Source organism: Antechinus flavipes, chromosome 2 (genome assembly GCF_016432865.1).
Source record: "Antechinus flavipes isolate AdamAnt ecotype Samford, QLD, Australia chromosome 2, AdamAnt_v2, whole genome shotgun sequence".
NCBI classification, from domain to species: domain Eukaryota; kingdom Metazoa; phylum Chordata; class Mammalia; order Dasyuromorphia; family Dasyuridae; genus Antechinus; species Antechinus flavipes.
Window position 1 is genome coordinate 342,909,520 of NC_067399.1, and position 20,207 is coordinate 342,929,726.

Below are 20,207 nucleotides of genomic sequence, written 5' to 3' on the forward strand. Positions count from 1 at the left end.
TCATAATCATAAATCCTTAACCCAACTTTGATAATTTTTTACTAAAACATACTCAAAGCCTGAATTTCCATGATAAATTTGAGTCAATCATATGCATTTGTATATAATGCTTAGGAAAAAAACAGTTTAATCCTGTTGCTTTCTCAAAATTTACTACTTGATATAATTAGAAATTTTTTACATTGCATCTTTGTCTTATTACTTTGTCTAATCACTTCCCCCTTAGGAGGATATCATCCCTTTATGATTTATTTGACTTTGGCATGACCTACAGTAGCATCTTCTTGACTTTATGTCTCCATTGTGCTGTTTCCTTTCTGGAAAGGAAATTTGCCCACCTAGTTAATCCTGTGTGTTACTTTTGATACTCTGAGTAGATGATTGGCTGTGAGATGACTCATGCCTCTGCATTTAAAATATGAAACAAAATTTCAGATGATATCAATTTAGCTAATTGTATTTCCAAACTATCCCATATAAAAATCATTAATCTTATTACTATTGACATTTTAAACCTACATTAGAGTTGTCAAACATGGAACAATTCCATTCAATTAAACAAATATGAATGTAGTGCTGTTAGCAGAGTGACTGGCATTTAATTTTTTTTTTCCAGGAGTGGGCAAGACAATCAGGGTTAAGTAATACACAGCTAAGTTAAGTTCAATTAATTTTTTAGTTGGTAAATCATCATATTTTCCTCAAAAACAGTGATTTTGCTTCCTCTTTGTCTGTACTTATTTCTTCCTTTTCTTTTTCTTATTTCTATAGCTTACATTGTTGTGTCACAGTTTGCTTTTATTGACTTGCCTCAGTTTCCCTAAATTGCCTCAGTTCCTTGAATTGTTCTGTCTCAATCTTCCTGGTTACAACCCCACTTCCTGACCATTAGGACTGAGATAACTAGGGCCATAGAGATTTGACATTCCAAAAGATAAGACTCCAGATGTCCTACCTCAGATACCTAATTAATATCTAACTCTATCTCTCCAGACTTCCTGGCTCTAGTTTGACTATCTCCTTTACTCCCAATTTGTAAGAATTTATGGCCCTACACCCCCAACCTGTCAGAACCAGATTGATGGTCCCTTCTTGGAAATTCCCACTCTCAGTGTTTGGACTTCATCCCCTGCCTTTGTTTTAGAGTCCTGATCTTAGAGCCACATATATATATATAAGTATGTGTGTGTGTGTGTGTGTGTGTATTTCATTGAAATTTCACATTGCTTGCTGATGCTGATACTGAATGCTTTTTGAGACATCAGCCCTGAGACCAATTCTTTGGTCCCAGAAAATCTTTCCCTCTCAGAAATCCAAATAAAATATTAAAAACGCTCTAATCTCTATCTTGCCTCAGTTTCTCCAGCATTATAGTACTTCTAGAATTTTATCAAACAATGGCAATGACAAAGGACTTACTTTGCCTCTGATTAAATTGGAAAAACCTACAATATTTCTCTATTATAGATAACAGAATCTATATTAAGTAATAATACATTTTCTCTAGTCTTTTTAATCTTTTTCTCATAGTTTTGTATTTTGTTAGAAACTTTTCCTACATAATTTAATATAATTATGTTTTTAAATTATTTTTTCTTATTCATAGTCTAATGTTTATCATTTTCTTGATATTGAACCAATCCTGCCTTGCTGCCACAATCTGGTCTTAATATGTAATCTAATATGTTCTTGTACCTTTTTTGTTATAATTTTATTCAATATTTGTACATAAAATTCATTAATAATATTAGTCAGTCTTCTTTTCCTGCTTTGTCCTTATTTGATTTAGGTTATCAGGACCATATTTAGATCACAGAAGGAATTTAATGAGATTTTTTTCTTTCCCTATATTTGCAAATGGTTATGATTTAGCACAAGGTTAATTTTAGTTAAAGTGCCATATAAAACTAAGAAAGATGTAAGTTTTTGCCTGGTATGTGGCACAGTGAATGGAGTTCAGATACGGCCTCAGACATTCATTAATTCCAACTTTTAAATTAATTTAATTAACTAGAATTTTTCTCTTTTAAAGTATTTTGCTTCATGTTTGTAAAATTTTAAAGATGCTATAACATATTTCTGCAGAAAATTAGGGGGAAAAATCTTTACATTCAAGGGTTCTGATAAAGATCTCACTTCTAAAATATATAACTTATAAGAATACAAGCCATTCTTCCTCCCTTCGATTGTCTGCTTGATAGGTGGGACGCCCTTCTCTCCAGAATGTATAATAAACTTTGCTTTGCTTCTAGAGATCTCTCCAGCTTTTTTTTATTAAATGGTGACCCCTCACCATTTCTGAACCACACATGCCTCAATTTACCTTCATAAAATGTTATCAGGTCTGTGTTCTAAGCAACACAAATTAAAGATGAATAACTGATTTGTTTCCATGGAGGGAATAACTCCTGCTAGGAGTTTTCCAAACCAGTAAAATTATAATTTGAACTAAAACAGAATCCCTTTGCTCTATACTTTCTTTATATTTTCAGCATGTCAAAATTCCACCCCCAAAAAATGAATTTAAGTTACATAAATTAGTGAGAGTCACAAACTGAAAGGAAAATTATTCAATCTAACAATTATCTATTAAAGGTTACTTGGTACAAAGTTCTGAGATGGCTGTCCTTTGCAGACAGAAAGATGAATAAAACATGACTTCTGCCCTCAAGAGACTTCCAATCTAGTAAAAAAAAATTTACAAACCCTTCTTTTCGTATTATTTGTGTTTACCAAAATCATAGGATCATTGATTTACAGCTTAAAAGAGCAAGGATTCTTAACTATCTTTGTGTTACTGGCAATCTATGTAATCTATGAATCCTTTCCCAGAATAATGTTTTTTAAATGAAGTAAAGTTTTAGCTCAATATAAGAAAAAATTTCCTAATCCTTAAAATTGTCCAAAAAAAAAAGAATGAGCTATCTCCGGAAGTAATAAGATCCCCATCAGTTGAGGTTTCAAGCTGAGATTAGATTAACCACTTGTAAGAGACATTGGAGTAAGGATCCTTGCCCAACTGTGATTTAAATAAGGTCATCTTTGAGATCCCTTACAACTGTGGGATTTTATGACCCTAAGACTCAAGCAAATATGGTTGATTCCACATGAAAAGAACAAATTCCCTAGTGGCCAGGAAGAAAAGCTAAAGGGTTTGAATTAATAATGAAACAAATTAAAATTCTGTTGTGGAGAAGACAGTAAAATCAGATACACATATTAGTAATGAGAAAAGTTAGAGAAGCAATGCTGAACTTGGAGTCAGGAAGAATTTATTTCAGACTATACCCAAAATGCTATTAACCTGTGCATACCCTTTGAGAAGGGTATTTGTGAGAAGTGCTTTATTATATTTCTCAGAAAACTTATAATTATTATATCTTATAAATCTAATTTTATGTAACTAGAGATTTTTTTGACCACAGAATGCCTCTATAACTTCAGTGGGCTCTCCAGTATTTTGGGTAACTCTAGGTCCTGGCTCTAACTAGACCACCTAGATTTACCTGGATCCATTCCCCTAGGTTTTGATTTGGGTCCAGCCAAGCTTGAGTTTTGGTTCCCTTGGTGTTTTGGCTTTGTCTAAGTTTTATTGAAGGTTTATATTTACTGATATCCATTTCCACCTATGAGCAGAGAAGCAGCTGAGTACTGGGCTTGAAGTCAGGAAGATTCATCTTCCCGAATTCAAATCTAATCTCAGACACTTACTAGTTGTGTGGCTCTGGGCAAGTCACTTAGTTTGTCTCCATTTCTTATCTGTAGATAAATTGTAGAAGTAAATGGGAAAGCATTCCAGTATCTTTGCCAAGAAAATTCCAAATGGGGTCATAAAGAATTGGCCATAACTAAAATTCCTGAACAACAAAAACTTAATCTACCTTGCTTTTCAATCACTGAGTTGAAAAATAACTGAGTTTATATCTATACCAAAATCAAAGAAGTCCTGTGGATAATAGCTTTAAGGTAGGATAGAAGCTATAGCTATAGAAGTAAATCTTGTGAGGGAGACCATTTCATTGTGTGAATATTCAGTGTTGCATAAAACATTTGTAAATTCTAACTTTAATAACTATATATAGTACTGTTCCACTCTACAAATCAGACATTTCTAGCTACTGGAATGGAAGGAACAAGGAAAGATTATTTTTAACATGTATGAGAAAAGATACATTAATAATAGGAATCATTTAATAAAATAAGAGAGTACAGAGATGTGGATTAAATTTCCATCTACTACTGTAGAGGAAGAAGCACTAAATGAGAAAGCAGGAGATCTGGGTTCCAAACTCAGTGTTTCTACAAATGCTCTAACTTTGGACAAGGTACTACTATTCTCCTCATAAAATGGGGGTGTTGGACAGGATGATCTCCTAAGTTATTTCTGCAACTGAGTTTTTGTTTCCTCTTCAAGAAATTCAGCAGTTCTCCGGTAGCTCTAGGAAATTTTAAATGTATAAGTCTAACTATATCACTCTGCTCATTAAGAAGCTTCAGTAGTTCCTCATTGGCCCTAAGACAAGGGTTATTTTTTATCTTTTCTTGCAGTAAGGATCCTTTTTGGCAGTCTAGTGAAGTCTGTGGGCCCCTTCTCCAATTAATGTTTTGTTGCTTACATTTGTAGTTGAAGAAATGCTAATTTTAAAAAATTGTAATTTTTATTTTCAATTCAAATCCTCTCCTTAACACCCTTTCCCCCATCCACTGAAAAAGCAAGAAATACAACATCCCTTATATGTATATCAAGTCATGAAAAACATATTTCCACTTTAGGTATATTGCCAAAAAGAAAGAAAAATAAAATAAGAATATTAAATGCTAATTTTTTTGTTAGAAATTAGTGAAAATATAGATTCAGTTTGTTTCCTGGTTAACTTCATGAACTTCCTGAAATCTGTCCACAAACCTCTTGAAAGCCTATGGATCCCAAGCTAACAATTTCTGCTCTGAAAAAAAAAATACAAATTTCTCAGCTTTGTATTTAAAGCCCTTAACAATTTCTTTCATCTTGCCTTTCTGGGCTTAATGATTATTAGTAATAATACCTAGCATTTATGTACCTCTTAAAGATTTATAAAGTATGTTACAAATATTGTCTCATTTTACCCTAACAACAACATTGTGAGGTGAATGCCATTATTGTCCACATTTTATAGAAGAAGAAATTGAAGTAGATAGATGTTTATTGACTTGCCTAAAGTCGCATAGTTAATAAATGTCTGAGACTGGATTTGAACTCAGGTCTTCTTGACTCCAGATCTGGTGATCTATTCACTGAGCTCCCTCCCTGTCACTTTATTTCCTTTTACACACTACTTTCTATCCAAACTGGTCTAGTTGCTATTTCATGAATTTATTTTCTTCCACCTTCAGGACAATCCACATGTCTCCTATGCCTGGATATCTCTCTTCTCACTCCTTCCTCTTAAAATCCCTGGCTTCCTTCCAGGTTCAGCTCATGGGCCATCTCTGTGAGAAATCTTTCCAGATTATTTTTGTCCTTAGAGATCTCTCCCTCCTCTTTAAAAGATCATATATTTTCTTATTTGTTAATACATTCTATCTTCTTATACAATCTAATTGTATAAGAACAGGAACTGGGTTTTTGTTTGTTTTGTTTTGTCTTTTATATCCACAACGTTTAGCACAGTGCCTTCTACACAGTGGGCAGTTCATTAAAAAATGTATTGGATTGGCTTGGCTGATGGATAATAGGGCAAACCAAACTTGTTGCTGTCACATTGTGTATTTAGAGATCACTGTATGATGGAGAGGAAAGCATCCCCCAACCACCCCACCATCAGCACTTTCACTTTTTCTGCATGTCTTCTACTAAAGTTCTATTCAGGGTGTTATCATGGTGTGAAGGTGAACATGGGATGGGGCAAGGCTAAATCAAAAGACTATCCTAGCAGGTCCTATTATTATTATATCCTACACAGTAGGTCATTTGGGGCAGGTACACACATGTACACACATACACACACATACACACACACACACACACACCCCTAATCTTATTCCTTGCCAATGGGAAACTGAGTAATGCTGGGAGAAGGACATTAGCAACTGGATTAAAGATTTAATTCACAATATCATGGAATATTATTGTTCTGGAAGAAATGACCAGCAGGATGGTGTTAGAGAAGCCTGGAGAGAGTTACATGAACATGACAACAAGAAGACTATATAATGATCAATTCTGATGGAAGTGGCTCTTTTCAACAGTGAGGTGATTCAGATCAGTTCCAATGGTCTTGTGATGGGGAGAGCCATCTGTGAGAACTGAGTGTGGATCACAACATAGCATTGTCACTTCTTTTGTTGTTGTTTGCTTGAATTTTATTTTCTTTCTCATTTTTTCCCTTTTTGATCTGATTTTTCTTATGCAGCAAAATAGTTGTATAAATATATACACCTATATTGGATTTACATATATATTTGCCATGTTTAATGTAAAAAATATTTATTTCACAAGTAATCAGTCTCTCATATCAAGTCTATATGCACATGCAAAGCTCCCAACTTCTGTATTTGTAGTGGCAGCCACTGACTCATTCACTCATAAGTCCCATGACAATCCTAGAATAACAAATTCCTCTAAAATACACTACTCTCTTCCAATCCAATCTAATTATAACCTATTAATTAACCACTCTTACAAACTACCTCACACACATTTTGAAGATCTGGTTTCTCAAATGCAAACTATCAATATCCATCCTGAAGCTACTTCTTAAATCTTCTGAATGACTCTGCAGCATAGGAAAGATTTTTTTTTTCTCTTCCATCTGTCTTTTCTTTTATTCCCCTTAAACTCAGAAAGAGAAAGGACAAATTTGAGGGGGGAAATGCAAAACACTTTACATCTGTCTGGCTATAATCCCATAGTTAGCATTTTAATTGCTTCAATTCCAATCCCAAAGATTTTAGAACCTCAAAAGGAATGAGGATTAAAAGGATATTTGATTCTATTGAAATTAGAAGTATCTTTCTGAAATCTTTGCAAGCCCTGATAAGTTATCATCCAAAAAGTGTCCTGATGACATTGCAAAGATATGCAGTAACAAAGATAAGCAAAACTCAAAAACACATAGAATCAAAAACATAGAAAATAAAAATTACAATTTTTTTAAATTTGCATTTCCTTCAACTACAAATGTAAGCAACAAAACATTAATTGGAGAAGGGGTCCACAGCAGTTTTCCTACCCCACTAACTGAAGAAGCTCACAATAAGCTCAAAATTCCTGTTACCCCCAATCACAATAAAAAAATTCAATAATGAGCCAAACCTCTGGGATTTGAATTTCAACCAGTTACAAATTCCCAGGAGTCTCTTCCCTTCCTATCCAATACCATGAATTAGCAGAACCAGTCCCCAGGTCTCCGTTCTTCCCTTGTCCTCCCATTGACTGATTCCCTCTAGGCCCAGATAAACACTTTATTAAAATGTACCAGACTTTACTGGTTTGGGGTGTCTCCATTCCTTTTAGGGTCCCAGTGGGATGTGAACAATTTTAGCAGCATCCTGGGGGACCTCACCTATTTCCATAATTCTCCCTGACTGCATTTCATATTTTATGTTCCTGCAATAAAGTTGGCTTTCTTTACTGCCATGCTGTGTGCTAGATATTTCCTTGATGTTCCAAACTATTCTAAGTCTACATTAAGACACCATGAAGTATACCTCCAGCATAGAAGCAGGAGACTACAGGGACAGAACAGTGCAGACATTGTTGACTATTTTTCTTTATTACAAGGAACAGTTAAATTCCAAGAATAGATGTAGTTTAAAAAAAAAAAAAAAGAGTAGATGTAGTGAGAAGACAGTGGTTTATTCAGAAATGACTGTAATCTAAAAGCAAAAAGTGTCCATAATTCTCGTTCTGCTCTCGTAACTGCTCTGTTCTCTTTACTGAAGCTGTAGTCCCTTTAAGATGATCACTCTTAAGAGATTGTGTCCCCTTTCCTGATCTCAGAGATCAGGATCTCCCAGACTCTAAGGAGTCCAGACAAAGCCCATCCTCCCAGGATAAGAGAAGCAATACGATTCAGGGACAAATCAACTCCCATAGAAATTCTAAATTCTCATTCAATTGAGGAATCCAGTTCTGATCAGTTCAGGCTGTCCCAAACCCCACCAGGATACCCAACATAACAGCTTCCTAGAGCTAAGCAGCTTCATAGATGGCCCATGCACTTTGCTAGGACCCTTCTGCGAAAGCATTCTCAGCATAAAATTCCATTTCCCAATAGATCTTTGCCACTATAGAAGTCAGTACCTTAGCAAACTGATTTCTATCCAACAATAAACTTTCATTTTGCAACTAATAATTCAGGAATGAGTGAATTCTTTTACTCCTAAACCTGTGACGGATTAAAGGGGATATTAACAGCTCTCTTATTGTCCAACTAACCTCTTGACTACCAGGAATTGAGAGCATTCAAACCGCATCAGTATGTTGTCCCGCCAAGAGATCTTCAGAATCTTCCTAAGACAATTCAAATGGAAGCAATTAAATTTCCTGGCATGGCTCTGGTTTCACAGTTGAAGATTAGTCTACTCATTCAATTGAAAAATCTCTATTCAGATCAAAGATTGTGGTCTGATTTCAACTCAAACTGTCCCTAGCCCTAGGCCAGTATCTGCCCATAAAACAAAGTACTGTCACCTAACCTCTTTACAAAATCTCCTGATTAAATTAGGGTTTTTGTACACTAAGAAAATTCTTTTCTTAGTGAAAAAAAAAGAAATAAACTTTCCCTTTTTTGCCACAGATTCTCAGGTTCATGAATTCTTCTCACGTGGATCTGGGGATCTGCTGTTCTGTCTCTTTTTCTTTTCCTCTTTCTCAGAGCTCAGCCTCACACCTCACTAGGGCAAAAAGACAAAAACAAAGTATGAATTGACTTTCTATCAGTTACCAGGATCAACCTCTTCTATTTAATATTTGTTATCCACAATTCCTCTTCTTGACCCTACCTTTTTTTTTTTAATCAATCATATATTTTCCCCTTCTTTCCCATTCTTTTGTATCCCTTTTTGATTCTGAATTCTCAGCAATTGGCAGAACTTTTGCTACACATTTAGTATTTTGTTGCTTCTGTGACAATGGTATGGGAGAACCATACAGATAGCAGGATTCCTGACTTAGATCTGGAAAGAAGTTCAGGGCTCATATGCAGTTTTTAGCAATGCCTTGGCAAGCTAATCTTGCGAGACACTTGTGAGGAAGTGTAAGAAATAGATGAACTTCCAGCGCTCTGTCCCCTGGTTAGAGGTATCTCACTTGTCCTGCCATCTTAACCGAGATAGTGTGACACAGACATCACCTACTCCTGAGGATTTTTGCAATTAGAGTCCGCTTAGCGTTCTCTAGAAACTTTCTGGTCACAACACACCAGTTGTTTTCTAATCCTTTAAACATCTACTGGAAGTCCCCGTTTTATTCATCTTTAACAACTCCTTCCCCATCCTCTACTCTAAGGGGGGAAAAAGAAAAAGAAAAGAGTTAAAAATCACAATTGGTCAAGGAGGAAAGGCACCAGAAAATAAAAAATAAAAATACGCTACGCGAGCAAAGTTGCCTAAGCTGACCTCACATCCTTGCCCATGCGAATGCATAAGAGGTCCTCATTGATGGCCTTCAATCATCATTTACAAAAATTTATTTCACCCTAAAATGAATCCCTGAAAAAAGTAGCTCTTCTGAAGGTGGAGACATTAAAGAAATTATATAGACTACGCCCTCTGTAAATATATATGAGATATATATATATATATATATTTTGCTTCATCAATCTGGCAGTTCTCTAGACACCCTTGCTCTACGCTCAGAGGACCTTGGCGGCGAGGGCTGGCGGGAAGAGGAACTTTCAAAGCTGCACTTGGGGGGAGCTTGTGTGTTGGATCGCTTCGTCCTCTTGCTCGATGAAGCTCCGCTGTGAGGTAGAGTTGGTTAACCGCCACCTCCCTACCTTTGGTCTAAGGGGCCGGGGCAAAGGCACCAGGGCGGTGTTGTCCTTGTGCCGTTCATCGGACAGGGCGCTGTCCCAGTCCCAGGCTGGGGCCGCCCATCTAGTTATCTATACTCTGAAGGACAAGACTGGGAGCAGGTACAGGGTGAGTATCCCTCCCGTGAGTGTCTGCCGAGAGCCGGCCTAGCGGCGTGGGGAAAGTCCGTGCTTCTCGCGTGGATGCCCTACGCGCCCGGTACAGGGACTGTCCCTTCTTTCTTTCTCAACTCGGGTCTCCCCTCTCCCGTCTCCCTTCCCCCTCCCCCACATACACCTTCTGGACAAGTCAGCCTTTTTGGTTATTTTTGAAAAGGTCGAGATCCCGCAAAAGTGTCGTTCTTTCCCAAGTGAAATCGTCTGCGCAAGTTTTATCTGTGTTGACGGAGTTGCTGAGAGTAAGAGCACCTTCTCAGAGACTAGATCCTGAAAACGTTTGAAAAATTTCAGGCTGAGCGGATGGCCTTAACACAGTTCCGGTGCTGGGCTGGCTTCCCGTTTGAGTTTTCCTGATCCTGTTGGTGTTATTGTAGGCAAAAAACGGCACTGAGGAGTTACCTGGCATACGTAAAAGTCAAGGTCCATGCGCAGCTAGGTAGTGTAGTGGATAGATACTAGCCCTGAAGTCAAGAGGACTTGAGTTCAACTTCGATCTCAGAAACTTAATACTTTATAGCTGTGTGACCCTGGGCAAGTCACATAACCCCATTTGCCTCAGTCAAAAAAAAAAAAAAGTGAAGTTCCAGGTATTTACATTCTTCTAGGGGTTTCATCACAAATACCCAAGTAAATAACACGAACGCTGCTTTGTGTTGAGGTTTATTAGGAGCTAAAGTGATACAGTTGGTTATGTTTGATTTTTATTGAAAATGGATCCCTATAATTTAATAATTCATTAATGCTATATTTATGCCTATTTTCACGGCAGTATTGAAATATTTGACCACTAACACATACTTGTTTCAAAAATTCTGTAGTTGTTATAGAAATAAAGATTTATATTATTTCTAGTCCAATTTTCTCATCTTATGAATAAAAAATTGAAATCCAGAGGGACTGAATAATTTGCCTTCAGTCATATAATATGACAAAACTACAACTAGAACCCAGGTTCCCATTCTTTCCAGGCTGTTTTCATGTTTCCTCTAGAGCTTTTCCCTCTCCCTATTAAAAAAATGCTACTTGAACTTGAAAATCTTAAATTTGAATTTTACTTCTCCTTATGATTACAATGATGTAGCTTCTATGGTTAAAATAAAAAATTTGTTTCACTTAGTATTGAATTGTTTATCAAATGTGTCGTTATTTTAACACAATCTGTGAATAAGTTCTTGATAATTTGTAAAAGTGTAAATTTTTGTAGTATTGTCACTTTAATTTTATTGGCATGACCTTCCCATAAGCTCTGAAAATTCCTTCAGGATTATCTAAATTTTTTAGGAGTGCTTTATAATTAAACTTATGGTAATCTTTTGTGTGCTTTGGAACAAATTTAATTTATCATTACATTAGTTAATGTTTGATTCAAAAGAATATGTGCCAATAAGACATATTGGGATCAAGTCCTCTTGATCAAGCAGGCCTGAATAAAGGTGTATATAACTAACTCCTTTGGCAGAATTTTATAATAGGTATAAAATCTTTAAAAAGTTATTTTTTAACTTTTATGAGATTGAATTCTTATTAAAACTGATAACTATCCAATTTTAAAAAGAATCTTTAAAATCTCAAAACAATAATGCCCAAACTTTCAGATTTAAAGAAAATTAAAATGGACTTTTATTTTCTCCAGACTTTTTTTTTTTTAATCTTTGCTACTTTTGTTTCAAGCAGCTAAAGGAAAATATTGAGCAGTTTTTTACTAAATTTGTGGAAGAGGGGAAAGCTACTGTTCGGTTAAAGGAACCTGCTTTGGATGTCTGCCTCAGTAAGGTATTGTATTGGAAATTTCTTTTGAAAAATTAACCTGCCAGAATTAGAAAATGTAGAGGGTAGGAATAGATAGGTTTAGGAAGATCAAAATTTTCAGTCTGTCCCATAAAAAAAAGATTTGACTAATTAAAAAAAATTTTTTTTGGTGCTTGTGCTTTGGTATCTTTGATGTCTTTGGTATCTGAGATATTTTGAATTTAGAAAATGAAGGGGAGGAGGTATGTGTAATCATTTAAAATTCATAATTTAATAGCTATCTTCAATAATATCTTATGGCTAATTGTATTGATATTTGTATGTGATAATTTAACATTTACCTGGAGCAGATAGAAACTTAAAATTAATTATCTATCACATTCAAAAGCATCTAGCATCTAATTGGAATAATAGTTTACAGATATAGCACTATGGTAAAGCTATTTATATGTTGTCTCATTTGAGCCTTTCAGCAATCCTGTGACATATATAAGACAAGTAACTTCTGTAAGGCTCAGTTTCCTTCTCTGTAGAGAGATTTTGGTTAAAAAAGAGCAATAAATATTTTTGTACTTTTTTTGAATTTTCTTTTACTTAGGACTAATCGCTCCTTTAAACTATCCTCCATCTAATTTTTTCTTTCCCTCCTATTTTCCCTGTTAAGTGAGAGGTTTTTCTGTATCCAGTTGTGTATGTATCAGAGACTCCTCTCAACTTTCTTTTTGTTTGTATAAATGCCTTGATTATGTAAAAGATGATTTTTCCTAATCTTCCTTCCCCTTTTGCCTCTCCCCACCATCTCCTTATTTCTGTTTTCCTCTCTATCTCTTTACATTTTTTAAAGGTGATCACACATAATGGAAACCTTCCCAGGCCTTCTGCCTAATTAAAATTACTGGATGGATTTCCCCCCCCACCTCCTTTCTGACTTCTTACAATATTTTTTTTCTTTAGTATAGAAACTGGATTTTGGCTATCATATTCCTAGTTTTCATTTTGGGAATTTTTTCAGAAAGTGATAAATGAATTTTTTTTCTGCTTATAGTTTGCCCTCTTGTTCTAAAAGATCTGGACAGTATTCTTTAAAAAATTTTTGAAATAGGTTGTCTAGGCTTTTTTTGATCATAGGCTTCAGACAGTCCAGTGATGCTTATCGTTCTTCTCCATGATCTGTTTTCAAGGTCACTTGTTTTTGTATTGTGATAACCTTTATCTCATCTATTTTTAAGTCTGTCGACTTTGTTTTTTTGGTTTCTTTTTCATTCATTTACTTGTTTATATTCTGGACTTAAACAAATTCCAAATAAAATGAGTATTAACATATATAAAGTAAAACAGAAAGGAGAATTGCATGTGAAACTCAAAATTTTAATTACATATAACTTATTATTTTTAAGTACACAATATAGTCAATATGTAACTTTTTTTAAAGTGTTTTTGACATTTATTTTTTTCTATTTTTCCCCTCATCCCTCTCCAAGACCACATTCAATCTGATAGATTATACATGTACAATCAAATTAAATGTATGTTTACATTAGTTTATAAAAGAAGAATCAGAACAAAAGGGAAAAACCATGAGAAAGGAAAAAAACAAACAAAAATGAAGTGAAAATATTTTCTGTCAATCTGCAGTAGGACTCCATAGTTCTTTGTCTAGATATGGATACTATTTTCTATCATGAGTCTTTTAGAATTTTGACTTTAATATATCAAAGTTGCCTCGTGAAGTTATTGTTTTGTATTTAGTCCATTGTGATTTTAAGGAAGTTTGTTGCATAAACAAGGTTTTATTGTGCCAAGCTGTTAATTTCCTTTCCAATTTTTATATCTCATTTTTCTAATTTTTTCATCTGGTGCTTGATTTCATTTATAAAAACATTTTTAAATTTTTAAAATTTGTGTTTCATCTTTTCCAGTAATTGTAGTAAAATTTGTGTTCAAGCTTTTTTTTTTTTTTTCCTTTGACATTTTGCTGGCTTTGGAATCATCTTTGGCTGCTGCTGCCGTTTTGAACATCCCTATCACTATAATAATTTTTTATACTTAGATCATTTTTTTCCCTGAGGGTAGAAGATAGGTATTCATCCAACCTGTTTCTGATTTGGTTTTAGAACCAGTCTTGATACACTTTTTTAGGGAAGAATTGGACTGTTCCTGTTGCTCCTTTCTTGGGATATTGAGTTATATTTTTCAAGGATCTTGGAGTAGGTCAAGCATGAGATGTTAAATCTTTTCTTTTTCCCAAAGTGGTCTGATCCACTTGTAGTTTCAGAAGCTGTAGCATAATGTAGCTGTCACATAGCCATAAAACCATTTCTATAGATGTGTTAGATCAGATTGGATATAACCAATAAGCCTCAAACCCTTCAGTGAATTAAGGAAGTATCTACCTTAAGCATATGAAGATTTCGTCTGGTTCAGTGAGTAGAAGAGAACAGTTTATTCCAGTGGCCACAAAGGCATCTAAAGCAGGCATTGTGGAGTGCTTAGAGCTTGGTCAGACTTGAGAAATCAAGGTCATCCATTGCATTCCAAGAAGTCATCTTCATTTTTGGCCTGCCCCTTGACTCCAGTGATTCTGGAAGAGCGAGACTGACTAGTTTGTGCAACTCTTTCTCACTTAAATCTAATGCATGTGCAAGTGAGATTCAAAAATAAAAGAGAGGGGCAGCCAAGTGGCACAGTGGATAGAGGACCAGTCCTGAAGTCAGGAAGATCTGAGTTTAAATCTGGCCTCAGACACTTAATGCTTTCTAGCTGTGTGACCCTGGACAAGTACTTTACCCCAATTGCCTCAGCAAAAAAATGAGAGAGAAATAACATAGGGCTAGAAGCTGAAACTAAGACCCTGTTTTGCTCCTGAGATAGAGGTCACACTGTTGCTGTTTGCTTCTGAACTTGTTTCAGATACTATCTCAAACTTTGGACTTTTAATCTGCTAATGAGCATTGGTATATATCTTGCATCTCCACCTGCTTTGGTATACAGCTTGTCACTGGAGTGTTCCATGAGTAGTATATCCTTGCCAGACTCTATCCTCAGGATCCACAGAATTCTCTTCCTCCTTTATGATCTAGAAAAGTGATCTTTTCTGTAATGACTGCGTATTTAAAATCAGCCAGAGTCAGGAATTCAGGTTAAGGGAAAAATCTTCAATCTTTATTGAAGTGAAGAGGTGAAAAAAGATTGCGATAGCAATATGGGCAAGAAGGATTGCGATAGCAATATGGGCAGCTGCAACAGGAAGCCAGCTAGCAGAGAGAGACCTGAGCTGAAGGGCCATCCCAATGGCAATGAGAGCAGCTGTGTCAAGACGCCAGCCAGCAGTCTCTCCCTCCCCTTCCTTTTCCACTCCCCTGCCTCCACCCACCAAAATCGTCATTTCCTATATAACACATCAGGACTTGTACAAAGAGTGGGCAGGGGCCATTCTTTCTCCAAACTTATATATTAATAGAGTATGGTCCAATTACTATTTCGCCTCACGTGCTTGGGGCCTCAGTGTATCAACTTGAGCCTCAGCCTATTACACTTTTCTTAGATTTTTTTTTTCCTGAATTAAGAAAGATCCATCAGGATTCTATCTGGTAAATTTTCTAGATCCATTTGGAGAAATTTTCGGAGAGGAGCTCACTATATTGCTTCTTGCATTTCCCATCATCTTTTTTTAACTTTACTACCAAACTTCTTATAAAGGAGTAGTCTACATTATTGATTCTATCATTACCACCCTCTGAGAATATAATCCCTTGCAATCTGTTCTTTCTTAATCGCTCTTAACCTAATCTCATCAATCATTGATAATATCCTAATTTGAAAGTTCCAAGCCCTTTTCTGGCAACCCCTTTCTTGATTTCTACAGCATTTTATGCTATTGATCATATTTTTAAAAATACTTTTCCTGGTCTTATTTGATCTTGTGTTTGTTTGTTGTCCTTTCAGAGCTTGTTATAGTGGATTGGGTGCAGTGGATAGAATACCAAGGCTGAAGTCAGGAAGATAAGTTCAAATTAAGTCTCAGGCATTTAGTATTTTTTTTTTAATTTTTATTTAATAATTACTTTATATTGACAGAATCCATGCCAGGGTAATTTTAATATTTTTTAAAATAACTTTTTATTGATAGAACCCATACCAGGGTAATTTTTTACAGCATTATCCCTTGCATTCACTTCTGTTCCGATTTTTCCCCTCCCTCTCTCCACCCCCTCCCCCAGATGGCAAGCAGTCCTTTACATGTTAAATAGGTCACAGTATATCCTAGATACAATATATGTGTGCAGAACCGAACAGTTTTCTTGTTGCACAGGGAGAATTGAATTCAGAAGGTATAAATAATCCGGGAAGAAAAACAAAAATGCAAGCAGTTTATATTCATTTCCCATCAGTCATTTAGTATTAAGTCATTTAACCCTGTTTGCCTGTTTCCTCATCTGCAAAATGAGTTGGAGAAGGAAATATTTCCATACTAAGAACTAGTTGTTTTATTTTGAGATGTTTTCTTCTAAGAGGCTGATTTTTAAAACACACAAATACTTTGTTTTATTGTGCTGAAATTGAATTTAATTTCTCAGACATTTTCTGTATATTCCTTGACCCAGAATATCTTCACAAAATGTTATAAGAAATATTAGCATAGATACATGAATTTTATGTTGAAAGTTTTCAATAATTTTGCTTTTATGTATGTATATGTTTTGTAGGCCAATTCCAGCAACTTAAAGAATTTCTTGGGTGCTGTGAGACTGGCTCACCAAGGCTGTGCTGTTGAAACATTACCACTCTTAACTCTGGCACCACTGAAGACTTCAGAAGTTGAAAAACCAAAAACTAAAATGGTCATTACATCAAAAAAAGATTATCCCTTAACCAAGAACTTTCCTTATTCCTTAGAACATCTTCAAGCTTCCTATTGTAGACTTGCCCGAATTGATATGAGAATGCTTTGCCTCAGAAAACTTAAGAAATTAGACTTGAGTCATAATCATATAAAAAAACTACCAGCAACAATTGGAGACCTTGTCAACCTTCAAGAGCTTAACCTGAATGACAATCACTTAGAGACATTCAATGAAATGTTATGTTCTTCCACACTCCGGAAGTCTCTTCAGAGTTTGGACCTCAGCCGAAACAAAATTAAAGCTCTCCCTCTGCAATTTTGCCAGCTGCAAGAACTCATATATTTGAAACTTGATGACAATGAATTGATACGTTTCCCATTCAAGATAGGCCAACTGAGTAACCTTCGATTTTTGTCAGCTGCTCGAAACAAGCTTCCATTTTTGCCCAGTGATTTTAAAAAGTTATCCCTTGAGTACTTGGATCTTTTTGGAAATGCTTTTGAACAACCTAATCTGCTAGCTCCTAATATACAACTGACAGTACCATTAACTTTATTAGAAATTTCTGCACGGGCAATATTAGATTATAGGTAAGAATCTTGAATTATCAAAGTTGGTGGGTTTTTTTGAATTTTATAAAATTTGGTGATGGCATATGCTATTTTTCTCCAGGTCTTATCAGTAAGCTAGGAAGATAAGATCTGGACAGAATTACTATTAACATATAACTAAGAAGTTGATACTATAAAGATAATTAGTAGCTATTAGAAAACTACTTTTTGGCTTAGAGTAGTTGAAATTAGACTTTAGTTTATCCATTGACTTGAATGAAGCAAAAGAAAGCTTTTTATTTAAATTTCAATATCATACCCATGTTAAAAAGAAGTTGTTACTACTTGAAGAATTCAGAATAAATCTGCCAAATTAGGAAATTATTAAAGAATAGGATGGAGTTTTATAGATGTAAGTACATTATAGGAAAGACAAAAACAATTGAAATGTAGTTTAGACACAAGTTTAAAAAAAGATTAATAGGTTGAAGGACATAGGTGCATTAAGTTTTAAGTTTTTTTTAAAGGAAGGGGTCAATATGCTCATCATGATAATGGTGATGAACTTGGCCTTATCACATTGTGTTTAAAAAGAGACTTAGAAACAGTCATTTTAGTCTTAAAGAGAATTAGAAGTAATTGAAGCATTAGTAGCCTATGAAACCCATGGGGTTTTCTTGACAGAGATACTGGAGTGGATTGTCATTTTCTTCTCCAACTCATTTTATAGATGAGGAAACTGAGGCAAACAGGGTGAAGTGACTTGCCTGACACACATCTAGTAAGAGTCTGAAGCTAGATTTGAATTAGGATCATCCAAACTCCAGGCTTGCCAGGTGTTCTGGTTATTATTCCACTATTTGATTTCTTAGACTGAAAAATGGAAATTAAGGTTGCATATCTCCTCCATGAATAGAAACATGAGATAGAACTGTAAATTGCCATAAGAGAGAATTTAATTCGGATAGTACATACTAACTAGACAATAGCTTGTTTATTTGTTAATTCTGGAACAATCTTTTAAGAATAAGTTGGACTAACTATATACCTCTTTAACCATTAAAGTCTATTTATTGTAGTGCCACAAATAAGTGTTCCTAATTTACTTTATATTTTAAAAGTTCTTTTTGAAAGTCTTAAATCTGTTAGAAGTAGAGTGAACAAATAGAAAGGAATTGATTTGTGGTCTATAGTTTTCTAGTTTAAAAAGTTAAGGGGACTTTTTTGTTTTTGATAAATTTGTGAACTATTGAACTGTCTTTGCATTATTTATGTTGGTTACATTTGTATTTGGATTTTATATAATTTCATTGCAAAGTCAAACCCTGATTTATGACATTTTTTAAAATCTGCCTTTCCAACAGAATTCCCTATGCTCCTCATATCATTCCTTTTCATCTTTGTCAAGATTTGGATACTTCAAAATCCTGTGACTGTGGAAAAGCCTGTCTAAACTCTTTCATTCAAGCAACTGTTACTATGAATCTACACTATGTTGCCCATACTGTGGTTCTAGTAGATAATATGGGTGGCACTGAAGCACCCATTCTCTGTTACTTTTGTTCATTAACATGTTACTCTCAATTCTTGGATCGATCAACAAAAAGTAATAATAGATAATAGGGTCATCTAGGTAAGGGTTTAGAGATTCAATTTTAATTTTATATTGTGTTGTATGAATTCCATTGTAAATTGTAATATATATTTCAAATAGATTTATCAATTTCAAACTGAAAAATGTATTTTTGTAACTTTGAAGTAACTATCTAATTAGGCTTTTATAATGAGTCTAACTTTAGCCTAAAGCATAATATATTAGCATTTTGAGTTGGAGGTTACATCTGTATTGTTTTGAACCTTCATGCCCCCATGTATTAATCTTTACTTTCTTTAACTTTTTTTTTAGTTAAACTTTTAGTTATTTTCTATAACAATTTTTGTGTCCACAGCAAAAATAGAGAATTACATGAGTTCTCAATGCAGTGAAAACTCATTAATACAATTTTAAATGAAGTACACTACATAAAGGATTATAAATGTAAATAGTTGTAAATTATTTTTCAGGGATATTATTGAATATGTGATAGCCAACTAGGAAGTAGGAAGTACTGTTGTATTTTCATCCAAAACCCCTATTATGTTTGTTACATTGATTCACTCTGTTTCACATTCATCTTGTTCTTATCATGATTTCTGGGCTTTAACTAAATATTTATTTGATATAATAAGTAGGATGAATTATTTTCAAACCTTTGTGAGTTTGAAATAAATATCTAATTTTGTTTTGTTATTAATTTTATTTTAGTTCCTGAATCATCTTAGATTCACATATGTTGAGCTCTTTCCAGGATGAGGAGAAATAAAGGCATTGTAATATGTAGAAAAAGGACTGATTCTATAGAAATATTCTTTATGTGCCTATTCTCCTACTTTTATGAATATATTAGGGTTTTAGGAAGTAACTAGACAATATCTTGTTTGTTAATTCTGGAACAACTGTATTGTAGAAATCTAAATTTCTACATAAATCATTAAGTTGATTTGGTGTGATTTTTCCTGGGAATAAAACACGTGCAGTTTTATTTTACATGTTGGTTTGGTTTCATTTTGTAAATATAATATTTATTAACATTTTCTTTGGAAGACTATGAATGACTAAGAATAATTTTTGCCTAAATATTTCCTATTTCAATTTCCTTTGTTTTTTCCCATCACCATTTTACTCTAATAGAATTTTTTATTTGTTCTAAATTGTAGAGTTATTCTATAACTTCATTAATCACTATTTCAATGCTGTTAAAGTGGGAATGAATTTAATTTACTGAAAGTATTTCACAACAATTTGCATATGTAATAGGTCATTTTGTGGTCTCTTAATACAGTGTATC

General features: G+C 34.5%; 1 protein-coding gene across 1 annotated transcript; it reads left to right on the forward strand.

Annotated features, from left to right (window-relative positions):
- The first annotated feature begins 9,868 nt into the window (after positions 1–9,868).
- Positions 9,869–19,906, forward strand: LRR1 (leucine rich repeat protein 1). The gene is made up of 4 exons (XM_051977902.1): positions 9,869–10,125; positions 11,850–11,948; positions 16,631–17,358; positions 18,684–19,906. Exons 1-4 carry the CDS (start codon positions 9,934–9,936, stop codon positions 18,937–18,939), a joined length of 1,275 nt encoding a protein of 424 aa, XP_051833862.1. The 5' UTR covers positions 9,869–9,933; the 3' UTR covers positions 18,940–19,906.
- Positions 19,907–20,207: the final 301 nt, after the last annotated feature.

Coding starts and splice junctions, on each gene's coding strand:
- LRR1 (XM_051977902.1), top strand. CDS start 9,934: ATGAAGCTCCGCTGTGAGGTAGAGTTGGTTAACCGCCACCTCCCTACC. Junction 10,126..11,849: donor AGACTGGGAGCAGGTACAGG/GTGAGTATCCCT, acceptor TGTTTCAAGCAG/CTAAAGGAAAATATTGAGCA. Junction 17,359..18,683: donor CGGGCAATATTAGATTATAG/GTAAGAATCTTG, acceptor CCTTTCCAACAG/AATTCCCTATGCTCCTCATA.